Source organism: Hirsutella rhossiliensis (assembly GCF_020360975.1).
Source record: "Hirsutella rhossiliensis strain HR02 chromosome Unknown scaffold00019, whole genome shotgun sequence".
NCBI lineage: Eukaryota > Fungi > Ascomycota > Sordariomycetes > Hypocreales > Ophiocordycipitaceae > Hirsutella > Hirsutella rhossiliensis.
The window spans coordinates 871,766-882,655 of NW_025408685.1; the positions used below are offsets into that span (position 1 = coordinate 871,766).

At 52.5% G+C, this 10,890-nt stretch overlaps 1 protein-coding gene across 1 annotated transcript; it reads right to left on the reverse strand.

Annotated features, from left to right (window-relative positions):
* Window positions 1-430: 430 nt before the first annotated feature.
* On the reverse strand, window positions 431-1,380 carry HRG_11261 (tc5 transposase DNA-binding domain-containing protein; the record flags this gene model as incomplete). Its single annotated transcript, XM_044869731.1, has 4 exons — window positions 431-438; window positions 498-526; window positions 608-792; window positions 838-1,380. 4 exons carry the CDS (start codon window positions 1,378-1,380, stop codon window positions 431-433), a joined length of 765 nt encoding a protein of 254 aa, XP_044715284.1.
* Between the last annotated feature and the right edge of the window lie 9,510 nt (window positions 1,381-10,890).

Genomic DNA, 10,890 nt, shown 5'->3' on the forward strand with positions numbered 1-10,890 from the left:
GAGGGCGGCGCTGTGCATGGCCATTTGACATCCTTTGATAAGCTGGTTGATAGCTTGTGAAACTGGCGAGTCTGTATTTTGTGGCCGGCGTTGAAGAAGCCTTTCGGCGTGAGTGGTAAGCTGGTTGACGTTATGCGGAGTCTTGGCTGCTTCCAGGCTCTTGTTGGGACTTGGAGTATTCTTGTCGCCGTGATCGTTACCGACTTTGTCAACCTGAACTTGTAACCGCGATAATACTCTGTTTGGGTCAAACGGAAAAAGGCCTGTTGCCATAAATCCGCTTCGGATATTCGACGGCGAAAGTGCTTGTCGGCGAGCGTCTAAGTACATGGGAAGGAAGTCCTGCTTGTCGATATGATGGATCCCAGCGAGCATTTTCTCTTGAACCTTTCGGCCGTATATGGTTTTCAACGGCGAAAAGCACCCGACATCAAGAGGCTGCAAGAGATGTGAGGAATGTGCAGGCATTTGGAGTACTACGATGGAATTGGCCGTACAGTACTTGTCAAATTCCGGCGTGACGTGACTGCCGTGCCCGTCGAGAATAAGAAGTCGATGCGTACCAACCGTACGGCGCCGTGTATTCGGATCAAAGACTTCCTTTAACCAATTCAAAGCAAGGTCGTCGGAAGTCCAGCCATTCTCACTAACGGCGATATGCCAGTCATCGGGCACTCCTGATTCGTACCAGCTTGCTTGGTGTAACTTGCCCTGGAAGATAACCTTCGCCGGTAAAGCCCAACCTTGGCAGTTGATAGACTCGATCACAGTAACCCATTCTCGATTTCCAGGCTGCGTGAGTACTGCCCGACCTCGCCGGTCAGACCGGGTAAGGACTCTCGCCGTTGCAGCGACTCCCATTTGAAACCCCGTCTCATCAAAGTTATAGACATCCTCGTCAAGAATCCCCCATTTCTGTTTCGTCGCCGCGACTCGATCGTACCATCCTTGGATCTTTTGGGGGTCTTCGCATTTGGCTCGTTGGTAGTCGTATCGGCGAGAGTACTTTGCCTTGATTTCGCCGTGGCGGCCAACAAACTTCCGCACCCAGTTTTCCCCGACAGGATCTTTGCCTCGCTCGGAAAGCAATAAGTTGGCCATCCGACGAGTGTAAGCCACTGTCGGCGGCATCCCTCGCTCGTCCATCGACAAGATCCATTGTACCAGGGCAGTCTCTTCCGTCGCCGTCAACTTCAGGTTGTTCATCTGAGCGTCGCGTCGGCGAATGACACCGCGCAGTCGATCAGATACTGTCGATTGAGGGACGTCGTATGCGGCCGCAGCCTTGCGGGTACTTTTGAATTGGCCCTGCTGATAGGCCCTGACGGCGAGCAGGACCCGTTCTTCGCGTGGAACCGATTGGTCTCCCGTTGCCGTCATAGTGCTCGGTTTGTCTTGCCATAAGTGTGGGTCGCCGCGTGGAGACTTTTTCTGACCGAGTAGGGGGTCTGACCGGGAAGGGGGTGGATTACGTTAGAGGCGCGGACCCCCGCGCCTTTAAAGTCGGCGCGGACGTCCGCGCCTGTTATGTAAGCCCAGGCGGAAGATAGTCGGGCCGCCCCCTGACCTGTACTCTCCTTTTCTATTGCATGTGGCAAACTGTCGCACAGAGAGCCAGCCTCATATAGCATACCATCTGCGCTCAGAGTAGTTGTCCGCGGAAGCGATGCTATAATCCGCATATTAAGGTCGAGCGCCTGCATGCGTGGTGCTTGGACCCCATTGAGGCCAAAGCTCAAACGCAGGCTGCATTAAACCTCGCAGGCGGCCTCGGTTACAAGGGTTCTGCACCACGTCCACAAAGCAGGAGTTTCCTTTCCTTTGTGTATAAAGAGCTGCTCACTGTCGTGCACTACAGCTAGCTCTTCAAGATAATTCCAATATGGGGCTTACTGAATTCCCTGACGATTGCCTTCCTCCTGAGGGCCAGTTCGACTCGCGAGAGTCTCTTCTTGCCTCAATTAATGCGTGGGCGGCTCCAGAGGCTATGCCTTCACCACAGGCAAGTCCACGAGAGACCCGCGGTCCGGAAGACGCACAGTCATATTTGCCTGCGATCGTGGAGGTAGACTTGGGGCTCATACAAGCAGGACCAGAAGCCAGCTGATCGGCAACGGTCTACAAGCTCCCGTATCACTGGATGCCAGTTTTCCATCAATGCGAAAGAGAGCCTTGATAAGTCGTACTGGTATGTCAGGCATCGCCCAGGCGAGGAGAAGTCGGTCCACAACCATGAGCCCAGTCTGCATATTACAGCACATCCAGCTCATCGTGCCCTCTCCTCAACTGACCAGTCAGCTATTGGGAACCTCTCAAGCGCTGGCATAGCACCAAAGGATATCCGGACATATATGCGCCAGAGCTCTCAGACTGCCCAAGGAGCGACACAGCAAGACATATATAACTGTATCGCACAGCGCAGACGAGAGCTCCTTGCTGGCCAGAGCACAATGCATGCCCTTGCCAATGAGCTTGACAACGAGGGGTTCCAGAGCCGCATACAGCTTGATCATGATGGCCGAGTCACAGCAGTCTTATTCGCACACCCAGCGTCTCTAGGATACCTCAACGCATACCCAGAATTACTACTGCTAGACTGCACATACAAGACGAACAAATATAAGATGCCACTGCTCGATATGATCGGCGTTGATGCCTGTCAGCGGTCATTCTGTATTGCCTTTGCCTTCCTCAGTGGTGAAGACGAAAATGACTATATCTGGGCACTGGACCAACTCCAATCGATATACGAGTTATATGACATTCGCCAGCCATCGGTTATCCTGACAGATCGCTGCCTCGCCTGCATAAACGCAATTTCCCGGTGCTTTCCTGCGTCCAAGTCTCTGCTTTGCATCTGGCATGCGAATAAGGCGGTGCTTAGCTATTGCAAACCAGCTTTCGACCGTGACGATGAGGACTCTAATAGTGATGAGAGGTGGGCTGAGTTCTTTGGGTATTGGCACTCAATCGTGGGCTCGAAAGATGAGGAGACATTTGATCAACAAGTTGAAGAGCTCGAGAAGCGCTTTGTGCCACGATACGTCAAGGAGGTTAGCTACATACGGGAAACCTGGTTGGACCCGTATAAGGAAAAGCTCGTCAAGGCCTGGGTCGATCAATATGCTCACTTCGGCAATGTGGCTACTTCCCGGGTGGAAGGCATCCACGCATTATTGAAGAGTCACCTTAAGAAGTCAACATTAGACCTCTTCGAGGCAACGAGGGCAATCAAGCAAGCTCTCCTCAACCAACTGGCCGAGCTACAAGCCAACCAAGCCAGGCAGCATATACGGATGCCAATTGAGCTCTCTGGAACCGTATATAGCACGGTACGTGGCTGGGTATCACACGAAGCCTTGCGACAGGTTGCAAAGCAACACAAGCGCCTCAACGAGAAAAACACCCCATCTTGCACAGGCAGCTTCACCAAGTCTCGCGGTCTCCTTGTGCGCACGCATTACAGTCTCTCATAGTGGAAGATCTGCCCTCCGGCTACAACATTTTCATACACATTGGCGCCTTCGACGGGATAACAAAGAGATTGGTCAGGTCCTCATAGAGCCTCGTCGGCGACTAGACCAACTTGTCGCCGCATCAAGGATATCACAGTCATCCACACAGCGCGAGCCAAGTGCATTTGAAGCCATAGAGTCAGATCTACGGCCAAAGGCGCCGCCTACATGCAGCAAATGCCACCAGCAAGGGCACATCATGACATCTCGCAATTGTCCTTTACGCTATAGCGACATACTGCAGCGGGCAGAGGCACGGGCGGCACAGACTGCAGAGACTGCAGCAATTGCAGGGACTGCACAGACTGCACAGACTGTACAGACGGTAGCAGTTCCAGAGACTGCGCAGACTGCAGCAGTCATGGAGAAAATGACAGTTGCAGTCACTACGGTCTCTACAGTCTCTACAGCAATTGCAGAGACTACAGAGACTACAGAGAATCTATTATATGATGACCCACGAGCCATCTATCAGAGGTATGTCAGGAAAGAGACTCTTGGTATAGAGCACAGCCTCGCGGCAGTCTCAAGACCAACCAGGCATACCGAAAGGCAATGGGCTTGCCATTGCGCTACAGCAAGACTGAATATGACTGGTGCCTCGACTGGAAGCAAATGTCAAGGAGCTGCGGCTCGAGGCAATGGACCAAGGTAGAGATGATGGCATACCTTGATTGGGATAAGGCAGAAGAAGAGCGATTAGATGCCCGGGTGGCCGAGGAAATTCAGGTGCAGCCTTTCTCACGAGAAAGAGGTACTGCAGGTATATGGGCTGACTGCGAGAGAGACTCAGAGGAACAGCAGGCATTTTATTCACATATATAAGTGGTGATGATGCCGGCGATGCGAAAATGTGAGGCAGATCGTGAGATCACCGACATGCACCGGCGTGTAGCACTGTAGCTGGCCAATTTTAAGGCGGTGAACTTCCCGCGCACCCTCCTTGCCACGCAACAGCGGCGCCCTTTGCGTCACGTCAATCTACCAAATAGGGAAGGCTATGGGTTCGAACCCTAAGGGATATCCTCCTTTGCAATTAATTGAAGCTATATGTATGCAGCAAGCATGCTGTATCGGTGAGGCCGACTGCGAGCGCAGTTGGCGGCGGCCCAAATGGCCTGCCAGGCTTACATAACAGGCGCGGACGTCCGCGCCGACTTTAAAGGCGCGGGGGTCCGCGCCTCTATTGGCTCCCCGCATGCAGCTGATGCGACGAGCCTGAGCTGCCCCACCACGCGTCGTTTTATGCCGAAAGAGGTTCAGCGGCAACCGCACGGTACGCCTGTCGGATTTCCCGCACAAGCCTTGCACCCTGCCTCTACGCCGCAGGGGGTCCAGCCAACGGCATGACAGGAGGGTTTGGCAAATGGCCATATGCGTAGACCCCAAGCAACTCCTGTCGCCAGTACCGTTACTCCACTGCTTTATGTGTGCCTGCCCTTCATCTTCCTTCCATCGTACTCATGAACCTCTGTCCAGTAGTTATTAACGTGATTTGCCGCCGGCCGGACGGGCTGAGAAAATACTAGGTACATTTCTTGTAGCGAGATGCTTGATGACATTAGACATTTTGGACACATCCTGCTGGACGGGCCCTAACTCAGGGGTAAAGCCGGAATTATTTTGGTGACGCTGGAATAGGAGTACTAGCTTCTGGAGAATTGGGCTTTGATGAGAGTGAGTGAGTGCACTGAGCTGGCCCAAGATGCCTTGTTTAGATGTGGCTGATGCTAAGAGCCGACAGCAAGTGCACCAACCCCACATCGAGCAAAACCGCTGTAATAAATGCCTGTTTAGCATGCTATGTTCCGCCTACGCGCCGAGCGGCCTTGTCTGGTTGAAACGAAGGCTGGGTCTGAGTTATTATAGCCATTCGATGTGGATGCAGTAGTTCTCTGCGGGAGCCGTACCTCTTGTCTGAATGATCTTGTACTGAGCTTGCGCCCTGCATGCACGCCGCAGGTGACACGGCCAAGGACATGGCCATAAAGACATCAAATCCTACGACAGCGTCTGGGTGAAGTTTCAGCTCTTCCTCACATTCTAGGCGCAGCGGGGGTGCTGGCAGCTGCGGAGCTGGATTTCTGACATATAAGGCATCGAATGGCGCATGCATAGACAAACCGGTAGTCATCACCCTTCACAAGACTTCTGCTACTCGAGCAAGCGCTGTCAAGCTACCTGCAATAAAATAATGGCATCGCATATTGTCACTCAAGGCTCGATTAGGTGCGGTCACCTCGACGATGTTGATCAAAAGAAGTGCAGCCATGACCAGCCATGCCGACTTGGAGTTCAACCCTTTCAGATCATCACCGAAAATTGCAAGAGGTGTATGCAGGACCCTCACAAAAGACTCCACCACAATTTCCACGACCTCAAAGATAAATCATCTCTACTCCGTTACTGGTATTGTCGAAAGCTCGGTGAGGATAGATATTTTTGGGGGCCGTCCAGGTTGGGTGTGGGAGTGGGCATTCCGGTTTTCAAGAGCATCAGCGCCGAAATGGAAATAAGTATGCGCGAAGCATGGCGAGAAGAGTCCAGAAGATTTGTCAAATTGGCGAGTTGCGGTGCGAGCGCGGTTTTTATGGATGGTCTAGAACCGTGTTCTGTTGATGAGTTGGACAGCGATAAGGGTAGAGCACTTTTAGAAAGGGCGATGGAGATGATTCTTGAAGAGACGAAAAAGCCGAAGGAATTGCCCAGTAATTAATTATCTTTTCCCGTCTCAGAGATCTATTCTCTGTTTCTTCCCTTCCCGCCTGACAATCCTGCCTTTTCTTGATGCTCACGACCAATGGCCCCGATAAGGCCGACCGGAGAGAGCCAAGTTCTTGGCTCTGCGTGCCAGTACGAAACCCATCTTGCGGAATTGTCACAGCTGAGAGTCACGCTTCCTGCAGCCGCGCTGTTGCCCCACAAATCCCAATGTGGAATGGAGCAACGACACCTTTTGCTCGTGTCTATGACCATCCTTGTTTGGTCCATCTCCACCAGAGAGCTCATGGTGTCGTCAGGGCCCCTGGGCAAGTTGCCCTCTGTTTCCGGTCCATGGCGTTCCGACCCCTAGTCAAAGAGAGCTTAGACGCATGCAGGCTAGAGTGCATGAACCAGGTTGTATGCACTGCTGGTGATGCCGATCTACTGGGTGGCCTCGCCCTCATAACCAGGGGCCAACTGCATTGACCTGGTGAAGACGTGCCGTTCCGCCCATCCTACTCTGACCAGGCCGCTTCAATGTGGAGGAAGCTCACCCGCCTCATATATGTAAAGCATCATATCAACTATAGCCAAGTCTCAAGGCAATGATGGTGTAACCTTACTATGCGCAAAGAACCCCATCACCACCACACTTTAGGTATGTCTGCCCGTTTGCAAAGCGACCAGACAACGTCCTGTGGCTCTCCTCATCTGAGCGTTTCTTTCCAAGTACCAAAATTCGCTATGATGACTTAACATTATATAAAGCACGTCTTGTTCTGCCTGTGGTGCTCATATTCTCATAACTCTAAGTCCGAATCCCGCTCTCTCCATCGTTCAAGGTTTCCGCATTTCGACATGCAGGACGAGATTACCATCAGGGAGGTCACCGAGGCCGGTGTCGTGTTTGCCGTGACCACGGTCTTTCTGGCGCCTTACCTGTACTGGATGATCAGAGTCAAGCCGCGAGAAGCTTCGCGTAGGCGAACTTGGGCGTTAATTCCCGCAGCATGTGTCTTCTTGGGTACAGGAACAATGTTCGCCGCTTTGTTCGGCAGTGCGAGAAATGCTCTCCTACCAGGCGTCCTTGCCTACCCCTTCTTCACAGCCTGGAAAGGGGTCACCATGTTATGCGTCGACATCATTGAGGTACTCGCCATTCAGGCCCGTCTGATTACCTCCTCGATATACTCATGGTTTACAGAATATTCAAGTTGTCGATCCCTTAATTGATGCCTATTTTTCTCACGCCGTCAATCGGGCGAGAATCATCATTTTTGGACTGGTATTGGTCTTTCACCTTCCCTTTATTGGGGCGACCGTCTGGCAATTCAGGCGACCTGGCGTCGAATACTGGTGGGCTGCTCCAATGGTGTCTCACTTGACTACCGTTATTATGGTTATGGCGATATGGAGGAAGACACAGTGTTTCCGTCGTTTTGACCGACGCTCTAACCAGCCTCAGCCAGAGCAGCCGACGGCAAACCAGGGGATGCCGTGGCTTGGAGCGGTAAGCGGATTGGTGTTCCTAGCGTCATCTGTGCTCCTAGCATGTTCTGTGACTGGTTGGGTGAGACACCAGTTTGGAGGTCAGTGTGGGCTTTGTCTGGCGATTTTATTTATGCCAGCAGTACCTCTAGACAGTATGATAAGAGATCACCAAAGGAAACGGGTAGATAGAGAGATGGAGATGCAACTGTCTGTAGTGGTAAAATCCGGCACGGAACGGTCGACAGAGCACCTGGTATCATTCTGAGGGCACTCAATCAGAGCGACGGTAATCTACACCACTGTCACCCTCTGCCTACAGCTACTTCCTTTAATTCGAGCGTCCCAAGTTTGGGCAGCGCGCAGATGCCGCGTTCAGGTCGACGCGAACGAACGCTCTAAGTAATCCTTCCATGTTTGAAAGTGCGACGCAAAGGTGCCTCCCAAAGTATTAAAGGAAGCCTTGTCCTCCGCGTATATTATCTCGTGTATATGACCTTCAGTTCAGCGACAATCTCCTTGAACGACGCGCCCACATTAGTTCACGCAAATTTCCACCTGTCGTCTGAGAAACAACATGTCCCAAAGAAGGACTTCCATGGACTCGAAGAAGGGTTTGCTCAAGACAAGCGGCTCGCCTGGCTCGGGACTCCACGTTATAGAAAATGTTCAGGCGTCCAGCTGTGCCCTGCCCACATTCCCGAATGAAGCATCAATTCTATCTGAAAATGGGGGGGACGACGAGTGGACTGCCGATGACTACAGTTCTGATGATAGTGGCGAGCCGACCATGGATTGGCAGCTGTTCCAGCGTACTGCACCCCATCCTGGGACAAGGCAGCGACAATCACTCATCACACTTATGCTGCAGAGTGAAAGAAAGCAACAGTCAACCTCTGACAAGCGCAGCAGCGAGGCGCCTCAATCCAACATTCAAAACATTCTAGCTACATGCGACCGCGGGAAAGCCACAACAGCTCTATCGCCACGAGCGATTCGTCGTGGCATGCTCACGGCCGAGTTGAGTAACTCTCTCCGAATTGGGCTCGTCCGGGGAAGGCAGCAAGGAACATTCGCAACCGACACCGCGATCAATCATCAGTACGTATCGCAAGATTCGCTGAATTCAAGACAATTTCCAAAAAAGTCTTACATGAAGGCAAGCGAAGTTAACACTAGCTCGTGGAACAAATATCTATTGGAGGAGGCATCTAGGGACGATTACCATTCCAGGGGCTGGTGAAGACTCATAATTAGAAAGCAATAGGTTCATCTAGTCTGCAAGACTTGCAAGGCCCCTGAATTGCTCCTTCGAGACCTATAGACTCGTTGCCTTTTGCGCCCCTGTCCAGGAGATTGCCATCTTCGCTCAGGCGCTTGAAATTCCGCACCCATCCTCCGGGAGACTTGATCATGGAACTTTTGCTCGCGTTGCCTGGTGTGTCGTGAAGACCCTCGAAGAGAATACTGACAGAATCTCATGGTGATATTAACCGGCTTGCGATGAGGGAGAGTGAAATCCAGTTCAACTTCTTCGCCCTGTCCGCTATCGATAGAACCGTGGGCCTCTACTCGATGGCAGGCACTCGACACAGTGACCTGGAATGCAAGTCCAGGAGAACAGTTCTCCTTCCCGTCGCTGCAAGAGGAATAGTGATCAGTCTCTCGAAGCTCGCTAGGTGCGAGTGTTGGCTGCGTGTCGGCTGTAGGTGACTCTGCAATCTCATCTTGCGCACGTTTGTCGCCTTGGCTGGCGTCGTTATATTGGGTCACGGCGTCCCAAACCTCCGGTGTTGGCGACTCAGGACATACCGGTAGAATCCTGCCGAGAGCACGCAGTTGGCCAGTTTGTTCACATGCAATCGACCCCGTACCTGATGATCTCGTATGCTCCTGGATCGTTGAGAGGGAGTCAGTCGACATGGCAGGCAAGAGGTTCTTGGTGGGATTATTGCCGTTCCTTGGCCTTCTGAGAGCTACAAGAATACGAGAGTGATGGGGGACGGAGGAAATGGGGTGGACCGGTGCTTAAGTTTCTCTATCCCCCCCGCGACTGTGAACGAGCTGTCCTGGTCGAGCTTTTCCGTGACTCCTAATGTGGGCTCCAGCAAATCATCTCGTAAGTTCTCTGTAGTGCAAATTTGGCCATCCCATGGCATCCTTCGGCCAGATACCTTGTGCACCTTATTCCTCTTTCAGGGCAGTAGTCCGCTGTTGCTTGGCTGATGCCTGTGAGTCACCCCCTGGAAGTCAGCCTGAGTATCCAACCATTCATTGCACCAGATGGTTCGTGTATCCTTGACCAGGACATCTCCGGCTTCTGAATCTACGCGCCAATCACATCGACTATTTCTCCAAATCCACCAGCAGCCACATTCTGAATAGGCGCCGGGACGAAGAGTGACTAGGCGGACCGCCTCTTCTGCATCATGCAGACCGGCCCGCAGCTCTCCTGCAGTGGAGTCAGGGGTTGAGCGTGACGCAGGATTCTGCCTGTTGATTTCTCTTCCCTCGTCTTGGCCCCAAGTGACAATATGTATGCATACGCATGGGAAGGTCGGGAGGTGGCGAAGCTTGCAGCATACGAAGCCTCATGACAAGGGGACGGCTGCCCACGTCGGCATCAGCTTCGGAAGAAGAAGGTAACCTATGTAAGACCTGCATTGAAATGAGCGGTTCCCAGGACGTGGTCCAACCAACCAACCGATTCAACAATCCTCTTCTAGGCAAAGCTTGGTGAGGTAGCCTGGGGTCTATTTGCTCTTCAGGCTGGGACCCATTACATGGGGTGTTGTTGATGCTTCTATACATAGCAAGGGTTCAAGGAGAGCCTACAGGTTCGCCCCATAGGGTGGGAAAAGCGAGACATCACAAAACTTCCAAGCTCTGTCTAAGTATCTCGATTCATAACGTATGCATTATCAGGCGCAGTCTCGTTTCTCGTCAGCACAGGGGTAGCCAGGCACCCTGACCGTGGTTTGTGGTCAGTGTGCGATCAGGGGCATAAATATGGTTCGGGGCCGCTATTTGTGACATTGCTTGCGCTTGGCCCCATTCCATCCTTCCGCTTGTGAGGCGCCATCAAAAACTAGACCGCTGGCGTGGATGTTTGCCTATCCAGCTATCCAAGCGCTTCTACCAACTACATGACCTATTCGCAGGACACTCGACTTTCTGGGAGACG